The 24,535-nt window shown below is 28.7% G+C and overlaps 1 protein-coding gene across 3 annotated transcripts in view; it reads left to right on the top strand.

Annotated features, from left to right (window-relative positions):
* LOC107445749 (B-cell receptor CD22) overlaps positions 1–24,535 on the top strand; it is a 417,445-nt gene that overhangs the window by 230,594 nt on the left and 162,316 nt on the right. For all 3 annotated transcript variants that reach the window (XM_071178321.1, XM_071178319.1, XM_071178320.1), the window contains exon 2: positions 21,537–21,869. In XM_071178321.1, coding sequence (XP_071034422.1) covers positions 21,537–21,869 — 333 coding nt within the window. The remainder of the gene's footprint in view (positions 1–21,536; positions 21,870–24,535) is intronic.

Genomic DNA, 24,535 nt, shown 5'->3' with positions numbered 1-24,535 from the left:
TGAACGTACCATTTGATAAAGGGGAAACATTCACGCTGTTACGTAAACACCGCCTTTAATGTATATTTTTAGAACGTTTGACAAAATTGCATTCAGAAAACTTTACATATTACAGATTTCAAATTAAAATATTTAAGTAAAGAAGCAACATAAATACTAATGAAATCTGTCAAAGCACTAGTGAGGAAGATGGGATGAAAAGCATTAAAACCAATTTAATTGTTTGATGAAACTTGAAGGTGTTCTGAATAGAACAATTTTAACCTTTTCTTATATTTTCCGAAAATCAATCATTTTTTGATGTTTTTATCTTACACCTTAGTAACTCGTTAATTTCTGATAGCATTCTTGTTCTTGCTTAAATATTATATGCGACTTCTAATATGTACAGCTTTTTAAATTACTTGAAAAAAAAGATTTTGGAATATATATTGAGGGTAGTAATTGTAGAGCACCTTGAAACAATCTTCTTTTATCTTCGAATTATACTTTAATATAAAGTACTCAATGTGAATTATTCAATAACATCTCTCACTAGTTCATTTATTTGAAATACACAACTTTAAAAAAATAAAAAGTTTTAAATTATTCCATGAGGGCTAGTCTTATCCGCCATCATGATAAAGTTTTCAGCTGCTTTAAAAATATATCCTTTTATTCATCACGTATCTTCGACTAAAACTGATGATTAAGTTTTATATTTTATCTAATAACTCTTATTATCTTTTTTACTCTTTCTTCATTTCATAAATCTTTTTTTTATTTGCAAGCGCAATAGGCGAATCAGAAGTAGCGAATGTGAAAGTAAAATTTTCGTGCCTTTATTGACTCTTTTTAATACTTTACTTTTGTTACTTGTTGTAACAATTTCGTTATTTGAATAATTTTTAAAATCGTAAAATAAATCTTTACATTTTCTTTTTTTTTCGTACACGTATTCCGTCCCTCAAAAAATGTCTCGTTTCTAAGAGTTTGAATTTTTACTATAAATTTTAAGTTTCTTCTAATAGTTTCTACCAGCTACAAATTTTAAATTTTATGTGACTCAATTTGGAACTCAACAAAACCTTTGTTTACAAGATAATTTACCGTTGAATAAAGAGCTGTAAAATACTTTTTTCAGAACATTTTTTTACAACGAAGAGTTTTCTAAATGGAATTTTAATAAACATTGTTCAAGTCTTTTTGCTAAGTTACTTTAAGCTACTTTTTAATTGGTACTAAATATTATATTTATGAGAAAAATACTGTTTTCAATATTTTTATTTACATTAGAACTAGGCTCATCATTTGTTTAAAAATCCTAATAACTTTCTTGTGTAAACACATGTGTATAACAAACAAATGGGGAGTAACGCTATAGACTAGAAGGGAACAAATTGCCCCTACAAGTACCTGGCAAGTACCCTATAAGTACCTGGCCCCTACAAGTACCTAGACACAAAAAGTTTCATATGACAAAAAATGTATCTACATCATCTCAAAGGATGCAACAAACAGAATTTTTGCCTCGTATGCAATATTGTAGNACGTATTCCGTCCCTCAAAAAATGTCTCGTTTCTAAGAGTTTGAATTTTTACTATAAATTTTAAGTTTCTTCTAGTAGTTTCTACTTGCTACAATTTTTAAATTTTATGCGACTCAATTTGGAACTCAACAAAACCTTTGTTTACAAGATAATTTACCGTTGAATAAAGAGCAGTAATATATTTTTTTAAGAACATTTTTTTACAAGGAAGAGTTTTCTAAATGGCATTTTAATAAACATTGTTCAAGTTTTTTGACTAAGTTACTTTAAGCTACGTTGTAATTTGTACTAAATGTTATATTTATAAGAAAAATACTGCTTTCAATATTTTTATTTACATTAGAACTAGGTTCATCTTTCAGGGCAATAAACTTTTCATTTGTGTAAAAATCCTAATAACTTTCTTGTGTAAACACATGTGTATAACAAAGAAATGGGGTGTAACGCCATAGACTAGAAGGGAACAAATTGCCCCAACAAGTACCTGGCAAGTACCCTACACGGACCTGGCCCCTACAAGTACCTACACACAAAGTTTCATATGACGATACAACAAATAGTCAAAATAATGGATACAACAAATAGAATTTTTGCCTCGTATGCAATATTGTAGCTTCAGTCAATAAAAAAAAAGTTGTAATCTTATTTCGCTGTATCTCAAGAAATTTTTTTAGCAAATTGAAAATTTCTTAGCGCACTGTTATTAAGTTCGTTTATTCAAAGGTAATTCCATGCAAAACATAACTTTCAGTAAATATTTTATTATTTCATTTAATAAAAGTAGAAATATTTTAAATTGAAAAAAAATTAAAAATTTTTAATAGTAGAAAATTAATAGAAAATTTTTTAGCATTAATTTGAGGAATGTAAATTTACATGGCAAAGTACAAAATTTGAGAGAAATCGATTCAATAATTCATACGAAAATGATTTTTAAAAAAATGTGATTTCTCAGGAGCTATTCGATCGATTTCGTTGGAATTTCGTATTTTAAAGTAAAAAATTTTATACCTTACATTGTAAAATTTTTCTACTATTATTAAATAATACAAAATAATAAATATTTACTAAAAGTTTATATTGCATGGAATTATCCTTCGGATAAACTAACTTTATAACAGTGAGCAAAAATTTTCAATCAATTAAAGCAGTTTTAGAGTTCTAGCGAAATATACGAAAAGTAAAATTAACATTGAGGGATCCAAACTTTGGCCCGCTCTCCTGAACAAACTTACTTACTTATCCTCTATGTGCCTTTGGGAACTTAAGGCCTCTAGCACATCCCTCCAACTGTCTCTAGCAATAGATCTTGCTTCCTCCCTGCCAGATATTCCACATTCTTTTAATTCGCCCAAAAACATGCACTGGATGGTAAATCTGGGTCTTCCTCTTGTTCTTTTACCACCAGGGGCCCATGTAAGCGCAACAGATGAAATTTTTTCTTTGGGCATTCTAAGGATATGTCCGAGCCAGCTCCATCTTCGTTTTTTAATTTCATCTTCTATTGTTTTTATTTTAGCTTTATTTAATAGATTTTGACTTGATACTTTGTAAGGCCAGAAAATTTTAAAAATAAGTCTTAAACATTTGTTTTGAAAGGTTTCTAATTTTTGTATTTCGATTTTAGTCTGTTTCCAGATTTCTGCGCCATATAATAGTACTGCTCTAACAATAGCTTTGTAAACAACAATTTTTGTCTTTATTTCAATATTAGACTCTCTCCAAAATTTATGTAATCCCTTAAGACATGCTCTTGCTTTGATTGTTCTCTGTCTAATATCTTCACTACTTCCACCTTTTTTATCTACAATAGAACCTAAATAGCTAAATAGCTAAATGACTCTATGTCATCTATTTCGTGATTTTCGATTTTAATTTTGTTATTTTTCTTTTGATTTATTCTGATCACTTTAGTTTTCTTCTTGTTTATGAATAAACCTACACTATTTGAATATTTGTTGAATTTGTCTGTTTTAAGCTGAAGGTCTGTACATTTGGATGAAATAAGTACGATGCCATCAGCAAAATCAAGGTCTTCTAAATTAGTTGTGAAATTCCACCTTATTCCTCTTTTTACATCTGTCAAGCTGTTTCGCATAATCCTGTCTTACACCAGTATAAATAAAAATCCTGATAAAACATATCTCTGTCTCACGGCAGTTTTTACAAAAAGGAATTCAGTTAATTCTCCATTTACTTCTATACATGCTTTGCTGTTATCATACATATCTTTGATTATGTTAATATATGTCTCTGGTATATTAGTGATAAAATTCTGGTATATTAGTGAATGAATAAGTGATAAAATTTTCCATAATTTCTCTCTCTTAACTGAATCAAAGGCTTTACTGAAATCATTAAAGTTTAAATATAAAGAGGTGTTGAATTCTAAGCTTTGCTCAATGATATTTCTAAGTGTGAAGATTTGCTGCATTGCTCCATTTCCACTGTGGAAACCTGCTTGTTCTTCTCTTAAAATTCCATAAATTTCATGTTTTAGTCAATTCAAAATTACCCTTCAAAATATTTTTCCCGGTATGGAAAGTAGGCTAATGTCCCACCAATTTAATTAGCATTATTGTCACCCCTTCAAATCATTAAGATTGAATCCTAGAACATGAAAATCAGATCATTAAAATCAAAAGTTATTCAGGGTGGTTCGTTTAGTTTTTTGCGCACTGTACATCCGAGTAAAAAAACATTAAAAATCTTTTGATATGGAAAAACTCGTTTAATTTAATGGTATTTCTTTTATTTAAAAACAGACATTAAAACATTTACCATATATATCTTTGTTGAGAAATCCTTTATTATTTATAATAGTTATTTTTATGATCTCAAATAAGACATTCAATACAATCCTTTCTATGGAAATTACTACCACTTTATTAACTATCATTATCTAAATCGATTTCAGCAATTACTTGGAACGCGAAACGAAATGAACTATGATGAGAAATCCTTTAATATTCATAATAGTTATATTTTATGATCTCAAATAAGACATGAATACAATCCTTTAAATGGAAATTACTACCACTTTAATAACTCTCATTATCTAAATCAGTTTCAACAATTACTTGGAAGTCAAAACAAAAGGAACAATATTGAGAATTCCTTTAATATTCATAATAATCTTTATGATCTCAAATAAGACATTCAATACAATCCTTTAAATGGAAATAACTATCACTTTAATAGCTGTCATTATCTAAATCGATTTCAGCAATTACTTGGAACGCGAAACGAAACGAACTATATTGATTATTCCTTTAATATTCATAATAGTTATATTTTATGATCTCAAATAAGACATTGAATACAATCCTTTCTATGGAAATTATTTACACTTTAATAACTCTCTTTATGTAAATCGATTTCAGCAATTACGTGGAAAACGAAACGAAAATCTACCTATTTCTTTCTCGTTCTCCAGTTCCCGCAAACCTAAACAAGTAATTTTTTCCTTTTTGTTTTATTCTAAAAAGAACGTTTGCAGTAGCAATATTCCAGAAAGCAGTCATCTTATCTTAATTTTACATCTGCTTCCCGGAGTAATATCGTTCTGGAGATTTTTATCCGTATTAGTTCGGGGTTCATTTATTGTTTAATGGAGCAATCAACCCTTTTTCTGTCCCCTGTGTGCGAAGCAGATTATTGCAAATCTTTAGCAATAGCGTCGGACTCAAATGATCTTAATATCCACACAGCAGGGAAGAAAGATTCTGTTTTTAAGGTCTGAAGTGTAAGCTAAAATTATTCGATAAAATCTTAACGACATGCGAAACTTTTATGTTTACGCCGCTAGATGTCGTTGTAAAGAAGCAGCGAACAGATGGCGATGCCTAATTCGCACGCCTGGAAGATGAGATAGATTTTTATTCTAAATTACGTAGCTATATTTAAATGTTGCCATCTTTCTTTATAATAAAAATCGTTTTCTGTTTCTAAAGAATAATTCCTTAGATATCATGCGTTATTATTTTTTGCTTCGTTTGATACTTAAGTATTCGTTTATATGTTTTGCTTCTTTCAAAAATATAGAATAATTAAAATAGCACTTTAAATTGTATTTTTTTAATTTAAAAAAAATCTATATCACGAAGTATTTTGCTGCTTCATTGAGTTAGGTTTTTATTTAAACATGCTTAGATCATAACTCTTTAATATTCAAACAGATCAGTACCTATTAAAAGTTATTGTTTACAAAATGTGTGTATCTATGCATATAATAATTAAACAAAAATTAAATACTCATAATGTTATGAGATTTCATTTGACTATTAAACACTGTTATAAATTTCGCTATGCGTACCGCATGTGTGGACCTGCATGACCTGCATGTTCTTGACAGTATTATTTTTAAATATAGTCGTCATAGTCTTATTACGATCACTGGTTACTCATTGGTCAAATGCTTTTTCTTTCTGGATTGACTCCGTTAAACGCCACAACATTTCAAATCATATTTTGCAAAAACTGCGTCAATTGATGGTTGTCGTCAGATTGGTATTCAAATCCTGCCTGTGTACGTGTTTCAAGACGTCCCAAAATACTTTTCCTTCCTCAGCATTCATATTCATATTGAAATCACCGTCAAGCCAGTCATTGTACGTTAATAATAAAAGGAATATGAAAATACTTTAAATTATTATTATGTAAATACATTAAAAACGACCGCTAGTGAAAAGAAAAAGAAAAACAGAAGCAGTCGCCATAACGACGCATGCGCACAGTTTACTATTACTCTTGCACACAGTTGAAAAGTGTGTGCTCGCCATCAATCCCAAACCAATACCCATTTTGCCAATGGATAAAACGAATTTGCTTATCTGCATACCGGAGTGTAGGTAAAGCGTAGACCGATTTTTACTTTTAACTATAATTTTTTTCCAGAGACATTTCAAAAATAAGATTATCTCATTGACTTGAAGCAGTGTTTCCCAAACTTATGACTTTTGCTTACCCTTTCTAAATTTTTCGTAACGCTGTGTACCACTAATAAGAAAATGAATGTAATTTTTACCATAACAAAATTGCACAAAAGTTAAAAATCACAAGTAGCTGTTGTCACCACTAATTATTAACTGTTAACTCTGCAAAAAATAGCCAATAGAAAAATACGTAATCGTAGATTTTCATGGCTAGCTTTGTTATGAAATATGTTTTTTTTTTAAATTTTCGTTTGTTGCAAGATATTTCGCATAAGAACGCGTGCCGCCGCTAAACTGTTCCCGTACCCCTAGGGGTATATCACACTTTGAGAAACACTGATTTAAAGGGAAGAAATTGTTTTGAAGTAAACTATAAACGATTCAGTTTCGTTAAATATTTTAAAGATAACATCACTGTTATCTTTAAAATATTAATTGCTAGTTTATAGGTCTAAAAAGTTTATTTTGAGTTTTGTATTGCTTACTTATTTTTTACTCGTTATGCCAGGTTATCTAAACGCAGCATGATGTTCACCAAATTAGTATTTATCTAAAACCACGCGATTATTTTGCGTATAGTTATGCTTTTAGAGTGTATTGCTATAAAATTAAATCATTTAAAACTAACTGTAATTAAAAATTAAAAAAAAAATGTACTGAAAACCAAAACTAATGGAGAAATGTAACGAATTAGTTGAGGATAAACGTAAAGAAACGCCAAAATTATTATTAATCCCAATGAATATTAATTTTCGTAATGTTCACCAATTAAAGTAAAATAATAAGCAATATACTAAAAAGTGTAATTAATGAAGCTATGAGGAGCCGTAAAATGCCCCCATAATATTATTGATAATAATGATGCCTCATGTTGTTAATAGGCACTACTGGCTTTATGATAATTGGTACAGTTTTAATAGGTACCAAATATATTCTTATAGGTGCGAAGTATTTCATGAAGAAATTGGTGTCTGATACGGCTGCACCAATATTGTTCATTTTTATGATACATACTGAGAAAATAGTTTTTTTTACGACTCTCTGAAAATATAAGTACGAAAGAATGCTCTATTGTCGTAAATTTTAAATATCACGAGTTGCCTCGAGTCACGGCATTACGCCAGTTGCTGCTGAACTGAAAACAGTTAATCTTGATTTTTTTGGGGTAAAATAATATTGCCTGTTTTGTTTAATCTGATAACGTAAAACCATCGGAAAGGGCAACAAACAATAATGAATAAAAACAATTAAACGTGGTTATTAATTTAGCTTTATAATCTGTGACTATATTTATCTTTTAGTTTTGGGCAAGATTTTTTAGAGTTGTTCAGTATTGAATTTTCCCTGGGACGAAGAGCGGGTATTTAGCCACGAATATATTACGCATGAAGAGAAAGCAAAATGAACGAAAACTAATACGAAAATGAAATATCTCTTTTTTTATTTTAATTTTTTTCCAAACTGATACTTATAATTCTGCTTCTTTTAAATCTTAGATTTTATAATATTCGAAATATAAAACTTCAGATAAGAACTGAATCAATATTAATAATATTGCAAAACATATTTGTAGGAGTTTAGGCAAGTAAAAGTATTGATTTATCTTTTTTCCTATAATTTATTAATCATGAAAAATATTGCAACAATGTGATTAAAATACAAGAAAGATTTGGAAGAAAATACTGAATTGTATCTGTACTACATTGCATTCATGTGCTATATGGTACCGAAAGACTATGTAAAAAATTTGTATATCGAATGAAAGCTTGTCTTAATAATCTGTATAATTCAATTTAATATAGTCCTGTAAAGTTAGTTTTTATTCCCCTAAATTTTGAATTATATATTTTTGTTAATATTTTAATTATAATTATAATATTTAATTATTAATTATAAATTTTATATAATTAATTATTATAAATCAAACATTATAATTAATTATTAAAAATTAAATATTATTTCTTAAAATTAAATTAACTATTTATAAAATATTATAATTAATTATTTATAAAATATTATTAATTATGAATTAAATATTATAATTATTACTTATAATATATTTAAATAATAATTATAATTTCATATGAACATATTACTTATATTAACATATTAATTATATTAATTAAATATATTTAACTAATGTTTTTAATATATTTAATTTTAAAAAATTTAATAATAATTATGTATGTTTTTGTCAAATATTTCAATCTATGTTATAATAGATGTCAACATGTAATTCAGAGGCACTCTGGAAACGTCAACATGAAAAAAAGTAAAAGTAAAAAGTCATCATTAAAAAAAATTTAAAGCTGATAATTATTAATAAAAAGGAATAAATATCTCATTCTACAGTAAAGCCATCTCAAAAACATAAAATTTTCAAGGGATTTTCTTTAGCAATTAAACAAAACTCCTTGGTTTAAGAGACATTAAGACAGTGTGTTTTAAAATGCTATTAGGGGAATGAGAAGCTAAATGAATCCTAGGGGATTATTAATTTTGCTAAAAACGAAAATTTAACTCATAAATACTAGTTATTTGTGATTAAAAATGCCATCGAACTAAATGAAAGTCATGATAGTTTTGAATAATTTAATTTTATGTAATAAAGACTTGGAGGGGGGGGTGGAGAAAGAAAAACAATTTCGAAAATCATAGCACTCTTTATGATTAGCTTGAAAACTGTGAAACTCATAACATTAAATAAAAGGACTGAGAAGATATAGAATTGTTATAATTTTGTATTAAATAAATAAATAAAAATTAGACTCTTGTACTAATTGAGTTTGATGTAGAATGATATAACAATATATAACTTAACTATGACCTGTTGATGAGTAAATAATCTTATTTTGAAATGTTTAAATAATATCCGACAATGACTACTGCAAATTTTGATTAAAATGACCAAAACTAAATATAAACAAAATGAATATATATATATATCTTAGGTTGATTGAGGAGTATTAGGTTTTTTCGAAATCTGCTTAAGATTTTTTAGGCTTATTACAATTCACCTTATACCTATAGGCAAATTACAAAGTGAGCAAAGATTTAGTCAATCAGACAAAATTGCCCTGAGTTTTTCACAATAAACTCTAAATTAAGTTGTTTACAACTACGCACCATCACTCTGGGCTTATTGCAAATTTGCTTGAGGCAAATCAGGCTAATTAATAAATAAGTCCCTTATAATTGGGGTAAAGGCTTAAGAATAAATTGCAATAGGCTTAAAGAGTGTCTATTTGCAAAAATCATAATTATTTAACTAACAAGAATTAAGAATTAAGAAAAAAATTGAAAAACGAAAAACGTGGGGGGCATGAAATACATAACAGTACATATACACATACATATACACATTTTCTTACACATACACATGCACAGCCACATATACATCCACATACATATGCATATACAAAAGCATATTCCACATCCACATTCAGATACAATTACAATTACTGATATACATACACATATTCTCAAGAGCACACATACACACACTAATATAACACTACTGTTATGTATTTCATGCGCCCCACGCTTTTCGTTTTTCAATTCTTTTCTTAATTCTCCACTACTAAAACGTGGTTTTTAAAAATATTACTTTTTATTTTGAATTTTTTTATTTTNTTAATTTTTTTAGTTATTTGTTTTGCCCTTGGTACAGAAAAAAAAATTTCACTTACAAAGGCGCAATGATCAGTATTGTTTCAAAAGTTGGCGTTATTAATGGCTCATTTATCTAAGATCTATGGCTATTAGAGAAAATGAAGTTGAAATGAAATAAAATTAAATAAGATTTCAAAGCACTTCATCCTTTTGTTGTAAAATTATTTAAAAAGGTCTAAAACTTTAAGATTAAAAAATCTTTCATTCTTAATTTCTTCTAGAAAAACAGAAAAGCAAGTGCTAATAGTCATTATACTAAAGCAAGAATACTTACTGCGAATCAACATAAGTAAAATAAAGTTTTTTCCTCCAGAATATTGTTATACACATTTGTATTGCTGGCATTTCAATTATGCAAAATTATTACCTTTTTTTACACATTGAATGGTGCATAAATAGTCGGGAAGTTAGTTTAAAATCGATTACAAAATTCCACCCGGACAGACACACACGAAGGCAAGTTTATATAAACGTGGTAATAAAAATAAGACACAAGACGTACTTTTCTGAATAGACTAATATTTACTCGATGCTGCAATTTGAAAAAAAATTTTGGCACAAAAGCAGTTAAAAATAATTTTGAGACATCATTTCGTGATTTTTCGTATTTTTCTATACATTTAAACTAATAGAAAAAGTTTCAAAGTAATATTTAGAGTAATAGAAAAAAGTTTCGTTTCAAATTATATAAAAAAAAATTTTTTTACGAAGATTTCATTGTTTTCATTTTTTACTAATTTAGTAATGAGTGAAGCCTGTATGAACCGTAAGGATATATAAAGTTTTAAATAGACAAAATCCAATCACTGAAAGAAATTTTGAAGAGCTTTTAATTACTAAAATTTTCAATAGATGCTTCTAATTACTAAAATTTTCATCTCTTTTTAAGTTTCCATTGAACACACAGAACATTCATATTGTTTCATGTACAAAAAGATTGAAGAAGCCGCCAGTATTTTATGGATTTTCCTTTATCAAATATAGTTAAATATGTGCGTTGTTGAATTAAGTGCAGTATAAATTCATATAAATGAATATAATTTTATTGCTCATCACTTAGTCGTAAAAATTTATATAAAATACTTCCACGTGATTCTTTTTATCAATTTCGCACTATTTTAATCCTTTTTTGCTGTTTATTCTGTTTAAAATGTTAAAATAATACTTGGGTTTTTGTTAGTCAAATGCTATTTAAAAATAAGTTTAGAATAATATTTACGAATAAGATAGCTTCATTTTATTTCCTAAGCAGTAAAATTTTTAAAGACTTTTTATCTTAATAAATAAAAAAAGTATATTGTTACTCTAAATACATAGTCCATTTCTACTAGATTCGTGAGAAAATTTAATACTCTCGAAAATTGTTGATATATTAGAATATATTTTATATATTATGAAAAAAACATTATTCACTTTTTTCTAAGTGATCAAACCTTTGAAAACTTGTATCTTTAACTATATAAATCAAAACAGCAACTCAAAATAGATAGTAACAGTCAAATTTTGATGTAGTAATTATGAAATGGAGGTTACTAAACTTGACCGTTTCGAATCTGCAGGATTTCGGAATTATAAACGAGTTATAATCTGAGTTTTGTATGATTCAATGAAATTTAAATTTAGTGAAAGTAATCTTAACCATTGCTTGACTTGAATTTTGCATATTTCAAGAACAATCGGAGTAATCGCAGTTTATTATTACCCGGAATTACTCCGGGAAAATGAAACTCTGTAATGGCATTTGAACGCTACTCTCAGCATCTACTACCTCTTCCATTCAACGTTCGACAGTCTATTATAAAAGCAATTTTCGAGCAAAGCTAGGTTCCAAGATTTAGCGAAAATTCTTCTCGCCTTTTCTCTTGCTTTTCCCTTAACAGGATTCTGATAAGACTTTTCCTTCCTCCCCCGCCTTAAAGCTTCGGTTGATCACACGCTCTATTCTTTAATCCCTTTTCTTTCTTTCTTCATAAAATGCGCGCCCATTCCCTGACTGGGTCATATTTTTGTTGTTTTTGTTTTTTGACTCTTTTGTTCGAATGTCTTGGAAATTCATTGGAACTTCTAATTTCATTTTTCTTATTTATTTTCATCAGTTGACCGGTCTAATAATCTAGCTCCAGCAGGAGGAGCATGTATTTATGAGACTTATCGGGAAAAAGGGGTGAAAATCTATTAAAACTTCTATCTAAGCAAACTTCCATTTATTGCTTTCCCGAAAGACTTCGGGGATCAAGATCAAAATTAAGTTTATACTCTATTAATAATGATCAAATACCAAAAGAATGCAGACTGAGATATAATTATTGTTCCATATACTATGCTTTGTTATGATTGCTTTGCAATAGTTACTTTTGAATTATGTTACTTTTGAATATATATTGAATATTTGAATATATATATTAAATTCAATTGTTGCTGTCAAAGACTTCGGGGATCAAGATCAAAATTAAGTTTATACTCTATTAATAATGATCAAATACCAAAAGAATGCAGACTGAGATATAATTATTGTTCCATATACTATGCTTTGTTATGATTGCTTTGCAATAGTTACTTTTGAATTATGTTACTTTTGAATATATATTGAATATTTGAATATATATATTAAATTCAATTGTTGCTGTCAAAGACTTCGGGGATCAAGATCAAAATTAAGTTTATACTCTATTAATAATGATCAAATACCTAAAGAATGCAGACTGAGATATAATTATTGTTCCATATACTATGCTTTGTTATGATTGCTTTGCAATAGTTACTTTTGAATTATGTTACTTTTGAATATATATTGAATATTTGAATTATATATATGAAATTCAATTGTTGCTGTCAAAGACTTCGGGGATCAAGATCAAAATTAAGTTTATACTCTATTAATAATGATCAAATACCTAAAGAATGCAGACTGAGATATAATTATTGTTCCATATACTATGCTTTGTTATGATTGCTTTGCAATAGTTACTTTTGAATTATGTTACTTTTGAATATATATTGAATATTTGAATTATATATATGAAATTCAATTGTTGCTGTCAAAGACTTCGGGGATCAAGATCAAAATTAAGTTTATACTCTATTAATAATGATCAAATACCTAAAGAATGCAGACTGAGATATAATTATTGTTCCATATACTATGCTTTGTTATGATTGCTTTGCAATAGTTACTTTTGAATTATGTTACTTTTGAATATATATTGAATATTTGAATATATATATTAAATTCAATTGTTGCTGTCAAAGACTTCGGGGATCAAGATCAAAATTAAGTTTATACTCTATTAATAATGATCAAATACCTAAAGAATGCAGACTGAGATATAATTATTGTTCCATATACTATGCTTTGTTATGATTGCTTTGCAATAGTTACTTTTGAATTATGTTACTTTTGAATATATATTGAATATTTGAATATATATATTAAATTCAATTGTTGCTGTCAAAGACTTCGGGGATCAAGATCAAAATTAAGTTTATACTCTATTAATAATGATCAAATACCTAAAGAATGCAGACTGAGATATAATTATTGTTCCATATACTATGCTTTGTTATGATTGCTTTGCAATAGTTACTTTTGAATTATGTTACTTTTGAATATATATTGAATATTTGAATATATATATTAAATTCAATTGTTGCTGTCAAAGACTTCGGGGATCAAGATCAAAATTAAGTTTATACTCTATTAATAATGATCAAATACCTAAAGAATGCAGACTGAGATATAATTATTGTTCCATATACTATGCTTTGTTATGATTGCTTTGCAATAGTTACTTTTGAATTATGTTACTTTTGAATATATATTGAATATTTGAATATATATATTAAATTCAATTGTTGCTGTCAAAGACTTCGGGGATCAAGATCAAAATTAAGTTTATACTCTATTAATAATGATCAAATACCTAAAGAATGCAGACTGAGATATAATTATTGTTCCATATACTATGCTTTGTTATGATTGCTTTGCAATAGTTACTTTTGAATTATGTTACTTTTGAATATATATTGAATATTTGAATATATATATTAAATTCAATTGTTGCTGTCAAAGACTTCGGGGATCAAGATCAAAATTAAGTTTATACTCTATTAATAATGATCAAATACCTAAAGAATGCAGACTGAGATATAATTATTGTTCCATATACTATGCTTTGTTATGATTGCTTTGCAATAGTTACTTTTGAATTATGTTACTTTTGAATATATATTGAATATTTGAATATATATATTAAATTCAATTGTTGCTGTCAAAGACTTCGGGGATCAAGATCAAAATTAAGTTTATACTCTATTAATAATGATCAAATACCTAAAGAATGCAGACTGAGATATAATTATTGTTCCATATACTATGCTTTGTTATGATTGCTTTGCAATAGTTACTTTTGAATTATGTTACTTTTGAATATATATTGAATATTTGAATATATATATTAAATTCAATTGTTGCTGTCAAAGACTTCGGGGATCAAGATCAAAATTAAGTTTATACTCTATTAATAATGATCAAATACCTAAAGAATGCAGACTGAGATATAATTATTGTTCCATATACTATGCTTTGTTATGATTGCTTTGCAATAGTTACTTTTGAATTATGTTACTTTTGAATATATATTGAATATTTGAATATATATATTAAATTCAATTGTTGCTGTCAAAGACTTCGGGGATCAAGATCAAAATTAAGTTTATACTCTATTAATAATGATCAAATACCTAAAGAATGCAGACTGAGATATAATTATTGTTCCATATACTATGCTTTGTTATGATTGCTTTGCAATAGTTACTTTTGAATTATGTTACTTTTGAATATATATTGAATATTTGAATATATATATTAAATTCAATTGTTGCTGTCAAAGACTTCGGGGATCAAGATCAAAATTAAGTTTATACTCTATTAATAATGATCAAATACCTAAAGAATGCAGACTGAGATATAATTATTGTTCCATATACTATGCTTTGTTATGATTGCTTTGCAATAGTTACTTTTGAATTATGTTACTTTNGCGCGGCGAAGAAACGTTGAAAAGTCAAGACGTTTAAATGAAAACGAATACCTTGGTGTACTTACGAATACTTCTGATTGAAACTAAAATATTTTGTCAGTTGACAGTATTGAAGTTAATTGAGCAATTACTTGCAATGGTATTTGCTTTTGAAATATTACTTAGAATCAACTTATTAATATTACATGTTTTAATTTGTTTGTAATTTTTGTAAAGTTTTTTTTCATCAGGTCTTAATTGCTTTTAGTTTAAAATTTAAACTACTGGGGGGGGGGAGATATAGCACCATATAGGGAGCTTCCGGCATCCTATAAGATCAACGATGATTTGTGTTAGGCTCTAGCACGCGTGCTTCGGATACCGATATTAATCTCCAGAGATTAATCCCTATAGTAATATGTTAAATAATATTGCTTCCTCGCTTTATATAAGTTTATAATGTTGATAATAAGTTCCTCTGACATTTTACAATCCTATCATATTCTCTCTATGTGATGTTTGTGCAGATAAATTGCCAGCTAATCTCCAGGAAAACGACTTTCAATTCAATTCAATTCAATTCAATTCAATTGCTGCTGTCAAAGATTTCGAGGATCGAGATCAAAATTAAGTTTACTCTATTAATAATGATAAAATATTAAAAGAATACAAACAGGGATATAAGTATTGTTTCATATACTATGCATTGTTATGGTCGCTTTGCAATAGTTACTTTTGAATAAATATGTATTAAATTCAATTATCGCTTTCTAAGATTTTGAAGATCAAAACTAAGTTTACTGTATTAATGATCATGAAATGCCTTAGGAATCCGTACCGAGATATACATAACTGTTGTTTCTTACATTATAATTTGTTTATTTTGGTTTCTTTGCAATATTTCCTTTTGATTTTAAATTAATAAAAGCTAAACTGAATCATTGCTGCTGGCAAAGACTTCGAGGAACATAATCGGGAATAAATAAGAAAAATTTTAAAATACGGAAAAAGGCTTCGTTTCAGAAATTATAATTTGTTTTACACAAACAACTGCTACATCTTAATATAAGAGCAACATCTATTTATTGACTTTATAGAAATTATAAGATTCAAGGTGGCATTAAAAGAATCTGAAATATTTTGTTGCTTTGAATGTTTGATGAATAGCATTAAGGTGTTAGTTAAATAAATATTTTGAGGTTCAAGATCAATGTATGGAAATATTTTGACGCTCAAAGACGATTTTTAAAAATTATTTTCAGGTACAAGATAGTTTATTTTCGAGTTTCAAGCTCAGTTTCTAGAAGTATTTCAGGGTTTAAAATTGATTTGTAAAATTATTTTTCAGATCAGTATTCATCTTTTATAATATTTGCTAATACATCTATTTTTGAAAATACTTGTTTTCAAGATTGAAATTCACGATGGAAATTCTTGTTTGTTTAAGAGAATGATTTATTTTGAAAAAAAAATTCAACGAAACGTTTTAAAATGGAATAAAAAAAATTAGCTGCTTCAAGCGAAACTGACTCTTGATATCTAAGTAAAGTCAAATTAAATATATAGATAAAAATCTACTTCCTTGTTTTATTCTTCGTCTTTTAAAGCAGTTATTTGCATTTTCAAAGAAACAATCTTATTAACTATTGCCAATTCCTTCTATGTACAACATATTTTGTTCTAAAACAAATGTTCTTACTAAAGTGCAGGTAGTTGTAAATACAAATTCTGTGAATACTTTTGAGTCAACGTTATAAGTGAATTGTTTTTACAAAACCTGTTGCTTAGCGACGCTCAACATAAAATTTTTAAAAATATAGGTTTGAAGGTAAATGCGAAACACTCTCAACAGAATTTTGTTTCTTTGTGATCAGAATTTATTTGCATTTTTGTCAATATCGAAGTTTTTCGCTGTGAGCTATTTTGACTTAGTACCAATTGTTTTCTTAGATAAGATTTTCGTGAAATGTTTTTTGTATCTTGAAAACACCATCTTATGTATTTTTTTTTACTAAAAATTATAAAATGCAGTTACTTATTTGTGAACTGTTGTATAAGGTGATGGCAAAAATTCAAATCTAACATGAAATCAAATGGACGTATTTACATAAAAAATATTATTCATTAACACTAAACCCGATACAAGGTGAAATGCGCAAAAATTTAAATTAACATGAATGGTCCAAAATTTCGATTGCTCTCCTGACCAAACTGTATGTACCATATTCTTTAGATAGTGGCTATACCCTGTATGGGGGGGGGGTCAAAAATCCAAAACCGTCGAAAAAAGATATGCTCATTCAGAGAAAGTACCTTTTAATGTTTCATTTCGTAACTTTAAATATCGTCTTCACTTATCAATTAGAAAATTTGAAGTCTCCCTCCTCGAACCACTAAGATTGAGTCCTAGAACGTGAAGATCCGATCATTAGATCAAAAATTATTCACGGTAGTTTCTTTTTTAGCACACTGTTCGCCTGATACTTTTCTAACCTAACGCAAAAATCTCCGTGGTTTTAATCCTCTGATCTTTCATGATAGTTGGAGATAGAACCAATTACCCGGATTCACTAAAGGTAACACAAGAACTTTTTTGTTCTAAGATAGTTTTGTTTCTTGCAACAATGTTTATCGCCATTTCAGAAGGAAAAAAAAATTCCTCGCCTGAAGTGTGGGTTTAATGCAGTTTTCCATGATATTTCGCTGAAAGAAACGGATATTAAGCGAAGGTGAGTTTCCGCATCAGCGGTGCCGTTTTTGGCTTCATTTTTCTCTCGTTGTAATTTCCTAAAGTGAATGCATTTCTTGACCTGGAAGAAAACAACCTGAAAAGTTAACATTGACTGAGTTAAAGCTGTAAATAATTCAGCTGGAGTTTCTTTTTTTATTCCATTTCCTGTGTTAAGTACCTTTTGGGTAACAACCTTGTTGAGAGAAAGTGTTGATGAAATTTGCGTCGGTATTATCTTGAGTTACTTTTATAACTCATACGAACACAATGGAATTTTAACGAAGTGTTTTTTTAATAATCGTCAGTGTCAACACATATTTTTAAAAAAAAATGACGAAAATAAAAATTAAAACAAGCATTTAAAAATTTTAAATTAATATTTAAATGCCAAAAAAATATTTTTTTAGATTCAAGCAAAATTACGAAAAGTTAGTTTATTCGTCATATGAAGCTGGATGATTGTTCTTGGAAGTAATTCTTGCTCTGGGGCCGTGTTGGATTGAGTTTGACAATGATTAATTCGATTTTAATGACTTTTTTATTTTTTCTTATTTTAAGTATGCCGCACTAAGTGCATACATTTTTGCGACTTCCCTTTTGCATTAAACATTAATTATCTAGCATTTAATGCTATATTCTTGAAAAGAGATACTTGTTTAATTCGTAACTAGCTGAATACCCTTATTTTTCGTTTGGGGTGAGAAAAAAACTAAATTAGGATTAAATCATCAGTATTAATCAAGACTTAAATCATACACAAACCTAAAAGACATATACTGACGCATTTAAGTAAGCTAAAATATGTTTTATTTATATTTTACTATTTGCCGCCCTTCCTTGTAGCTTCTTATGTTATTAAATTAAGCAAAACACGCTTTTAGAAATTCGTCCCTTTTAAATAAAGATTTATTAAAAATAATTATTATTTGGAGTAATTGTAATACATGGAATTAATTCTTAGTAGTCAGAAATTACCATAATCAACAAAGTTTGTTAGATACATATCCTTTACTTATGCCCTTTTTTCGCTGTCTTTAAAATAAAAATCATTATATTCTGTATCATTTGGCTGTAGCTCGATGTCAACTTCCTGATATTCAAAAATTTTCCATGGGTCGTAAAAACATATTTCCAAAGAGGTACCTTTATAATAATTGTGGTAGTTAATAATAAAAAAACACCAGTCAATAGTAGTATCATTCATAGTAGTCAATAGTACTGTTATTCAATAGTAGTAGTATTCATGTAGGAAAACGACGAAATACTATTATTAAAATTAACTAAACAACATAAGCGTCAATAATAAGGCAATCTTTTATGGTTTTCCTAGATGAATAAGTACCTTTTCTCTATTAATTTTGTATTTGAATAGGAATTTTTTTTCATTACAACTTGTACTTATTACCGAAATTAATTACTTGGAATTCTCGAATATAATTCATTAAAATCCTAATATTTTTGTTATCATTTTTAGCGAATCAGATAATATCAATATTTTCGAACTTAAAAACTTTAAAATTCGATTTCTCAGGAATTATTCAACCGATTTCGCACAAACTTTGTATTTCGCATGAAAAGTTGCATACTTTAAAATGGCGAAAAAATTGCATTCATTACAATTAAAACATTTTTCGACTGTTATCAGATACAAAATAATAAATATTTACTAAAATGTATTTTTTGAATGAAAATATCTTTGGATAAAGAAAAATTATAATTGCGTTTTAATTTTTTTCATTTTGCTTAAAAAGTTCTCGAGATTTGGCGAAAGACGCAAAAAATCCCTCTTCCACCTACTGACGAAATTATGGGGGCCATATTACCCAGATTGCGGTTACTCCCTATATTTTGGAGATTAGAAATCCGAATCCAGGAAAAAAGGGTTACTTTATTCAGAAAAAGTACGTCTTTGTGTCTGATTTTGTAACTTAAAATATTGCCTGAACTAATTAATTGGCATATTTGAGGTCATTCCCTCCAAGAATGAGTCCTAGAACGTCAATATCCGATCATTTGGACCAAAAGTTATTCATGGTGGTCCGTCTTTTTTGGCGCACAGTACACCGAATCAGTTATAGATTGCATAATTGCGCATTTGCATACGGTTAGCACTCTGCTTTATTTATATAGATAGATCTTTGGTCAAATCAAAGCATCAACCTGTTTGGTAACAGTGTTTAGTTTGTATGCAGTTTTATGTAGAAGTGTGTATATCTTATTTGAATAGTTGGATCCTATCATTATTGAAAAAATGAAAACTTTTAATCATAAAACAACTATAATACTCGAATTAAGAGAAAGCAATGATTCATATAACACATTGATGGAATTAATTTTTATGCATTGATTTTTGTGAAGACTAATATTAGTAAAGCAGCAAATAGATTTAAGACGAATGTTTTTCAATGAAATTCGTCCATTAACACAGATTGTTTTTCATTTATTTTCCAAAACAAGCCATTTTATTGCTGTAAAATTAGTACCTAATTTTTTTATTAGGTACTAATAAAAAATATCATTAGGTAAATTAGTATTAGGTAAATTAGTACCTAAATTTTACTTTAGTATTTAAATTCATTGAAATTTTTCTTTCACATTTAATTTTACTTTATTAATAATTTAATTATTTAATTTACTATTTACTATAATTTTACAATCAGTTAATTAATTTACTATTTACTATAATTTTACTATTTAATTATTTCATTTACTATTTACTATAAATTTACTATTTAATTATTTAGTTTACTATTTACTATAATTTTACTATTTAATTTTACTATATTAAATTTAAATTAGTTTTAGTCATAATACATACTCTCGTTTTAATCTATTATTTTGAAATAAACATACTGATTTTACTATTTTAATTATTTAAATTAATTTTACTACCCTAAAATAAATAATGTAATGCAAACATTCGGTAAAAAGAACAACATTTTGAAGGATCTGTGTCAACCCAAGTGGGAAGTAAAAGCAGTTTATGTTGATGACATGCTGTTGATCATAAAACTGTGTAGTTGTCACCCCAACGGTCCATGACACTTTATTCTTAATTTAAGTAGTAGAAGTAGTTTATTTACTTCGCACTAGAGTTGCACAGTGGGCTATTGGCGACGGTTTGGGAAACATCCCTGAGGATGATCCGAAGACATACCATCCCAATTTTGATCCTCTGTGGAGGGGATAGGTTCCCCCGCATTGGTAGCCTGACGACTTGCATGCGAAATCGAGCAATTTGCGGTTTAACGAGAACCGATATCGCACACCCTAGGTCCCTTCGCAACATGAACAAAGTTTTTACCCACCCCCACACTAATAGCAGGCAGTGATGCTTGACTTCTGTGATCTACTGGTAACCGTGTCTTAACGATCAGTCCATTGCGGGACTATACTCTCAATTTAAATGAACAAAATTTAGCTATTAATTTTGATAACACTAAATAAATTTTAGTTACTTAAATTCAATACAGAAGTAATTTAAATTATTAAAATTATTTTTAATTCGGTTACTTTAATTTCCAAAATAAATTTAATTNTTAACTGTGATCACATATTTATTTAAACTATAGATGTTAAATTATTTTCTTCACAATTGTTTGTTTCAACTATTATGATGACACGTGCTGATTTATTTCTTTTTTTTCCGCAGAAGAAAAGAACGTGCACGTGATCGGAGTTGTGGGAGGTGCAGCTAAGTTACCTTGTGACGTGGATGTGTCGACTTGTGGCAAAGTGTACTTCATCACGTGGACTAAAAATGTATCCAACGAGTGGAAGAGATTATACCTTTTCAGCGACGCTGTCGAAAAACCTTTACAAGAGCTCGCTAATCCCGACAGAGCTGATTTTTACCTTGAAGACTCAAGTGCTTATCTTAAAATATCTCCATTGAGGATTGAGGATGATGGTACTTATAAGTGTGATGTTACTTACGTCCAGGGCAAGTGCCCCTCCCTCTCTTTTGCTACTCTAGTAACATATGGTAAGTAATTTCCTTTTCTTTTCATTACGTTTGGTTTTGTGTATACTGCGTTGTACACTTTTAGAAATTTCTCGGAAAAATGGTTAAATAACAATTTATTTAATGGTTATTTTACCCTATTTAATCAAAACAGTCAAATAACCATAAATAAAATGGTTATCAAACTGTTAAGTTTGAAAAAAATTGTTTAATAACTAGTTCGCTGGAATGGTTTAATAACTGGTAATTGTTAATACTGGTTTCACCTAATACGGTTAAACAACTAGAGTTTTACCGCACCAACTAGAACCACTTAAAAAAGCTACTTAGTTCTTTGCTACTTCGTACATATCACAGCCGAGCGGGCTTATCTACCAATCTCATGACCGGAAGAACTGGAGTTCAAGTCCTAGTGTTGACACCACACTATTTCCTCCATTCCCTTCGACACATGAAGAATTTCCAGTGTCCGGCACTCTCCAATGCCCATTACCTTACGAAAAGCCGAGCTCCTATGGTAATAATTATTTTTTACGTTTTTGAAAAATTCTAGTTGATAATGGTTAAAAAATCGTATAGTTTTGTATTCATTTTTTTATAACCATACTTTTTGTAAATGGTTTCAAAGCCATAAAGGGAAAAAATGTTCCTGACTGTAAACTTTACGGTTAATCGGATGGACAGGCAGCTGCCAGTTATTTTACTATAATTTTAGGAGGGAAATTTTAACAGTGTACTTTAAAATAAAGCAGGATAAATTTAACAAGATCTGATTTCCAAGTGAAGTTAGAGTTGAGATGCATAAGAATAAAGCTAAACAACGTAAATAAAATCCAAATAAAGGGCACAAAAACCACCTGTACTGAAAAAAAATAGAATCTTCTTTGTCAAAGCACAGAATACCTAAAGAAAACATGAGACAAACTGCGACAAGGCAAAAAACATGAATAAACTACACATGAAGCTAAACAACGTAAATGAGGCACTAACAAGGACACAACTATCAGTTCTTAAAACCAGAAACTTCTTTTTTGTCAAAACACAGAATGACAGAAGAAAAAAGTTGAGAAGCTGTTACAAGGTAAAACTTAAAGCAGGGCTAGAAATTAACGGAGGTTTCTTTGTCCTAAATCACTAAAATTATACTTAAACCCCCAAAAAATTATCGATGGTCTCAAAGACCCACAATCGATGTGAAGAGACAGTGCTGTTTTAGTTCATTCCTTCGTATCGTGGTTTGGTCTCTTTTATAGTCACAAAATATCATGTTCCATCGTAAATATATCCATTACACCCTCTTTGTATCGTAATATTACATTTAAATTTAAGTTTTTTTTCTTCAAAAAATCTATTAAAGACACGTAAATGGACCAGTGAAAATATGTGCGAATACCTTTTTGATTTCTGGCTCTTCGAATCAGTGACTAAACTTTCTTAGTTTCAACCACGGAATAGGGAACAAGTCTGCCCAATTAAGTCTTATCTAGTTTAAGCTTGATCTTCTGCTCCTATCAGTCAAACCATCTTTTCCTTGATATCAACAACAGTTTTCTTCCTCCGTTCTGCGTTTCAACATTCACAACAAGAAATAAAGTTAAGTTATTGTATTATTATTTAATCTTTATTCACGTAGTGACGTGAGACTGCTTCCGGCAATGACTTCCCATTTGAAGATGAGTGGCCGAGTAATGATGAAAACCCAAGTTCGCTATCCAAAATTCTTCTTCGTCTCATGAGAGCTCCATATGTTTAGAAGTTAAAGAAAACAGCAGAAAATGTTCTGAATCCATCTTTTATTTAAAACTCCACATTAACCTTCAGACTAATATCATCTTGGGTTTCGAAGGGGGTATGTGTCCCCTTCTCCTTACGCCATGTCGTTAAATATAATTATCTCCATATATATACGCATGGGCGGATTGTGTATTTGTGGGGCCCTGGGCTGAAACTATTTTCGGGCCCTAATAGCCATTTTGTCAAAAAACTGTTTTCTATAGTGATGTAGATAAGCATATAGAAAAAAATAGGACAATAAAATAGTTTTATTTATTTTTATTTGTCTATACAAACAGCAACTGTACAACATTATTACAAAGGAAATTGACAGGTTAGGTGTAGTTATGTTACATAAATTATAAAGCAACCTTTCTGCATTTTGGTGCTGCAAATTCCTTTATTTGCTCATCACATTGTAAGTCCTTCGTTAAATTACAATTTATGGAAGGAACTGATAAATGATTTAGTCGATGGTTCGACATTGTTGTCCTATATTTGTTTTCTATATGTGACATCCTGGAGAAAGAGCGCTCAGCTTCACAGCTAGTGATTGGCAAAGTTAAAAAAATCTTTAAGATAGTGTAGCAATTTGGGAAAACATCAACAAATTTCTTTTCATAAATTAGCATAAAAATTTCACTGCAAGAGGTGTAAGACTCTGGCTTAGATTGAAGTAAATAAGATTTTAACTGAATGCACTCATTCACTAAATGCTCGTCTGCGTCATCTGGATAATAATCAACAATATTACGTACACTTTCCAGATCTATGTTTTCCATATTTTTGTCTTGCAAATCCATTAAAAATTTGAATTTCTTGCTATACATCTCATAGACTTGGCTCCTTTTGTTTAAATCCATAATCAGCTTATCCAACGCAACGTTTAGCGTGTCTCTTTTAAATTTTTCTGC

The sequence above is a fragment of the Parasteatoda tepidariorum genome, chromosome 3 (genome assembly GCF_043381705.1).
Source record: "Parasteatoda tepidariorum isolate YZ-2023 chromosome 3, CAS_Ptep_4.0, whole genome shotgun sequence".
In the NCBI taxonomy this organism is placed as follows: domain Eukaryota; kingdom Metazoa; phylum Arthropoda; class Arachnida; order Araneae; family Theridiidae; genus Parasteatoda; species Parasteatoda tepidariorum.
The sequence above is the reverse complement of the archived record's forward strand: the minus strand, read 5'-3'. Positions and strand labels throughout refer to the sequence as shown.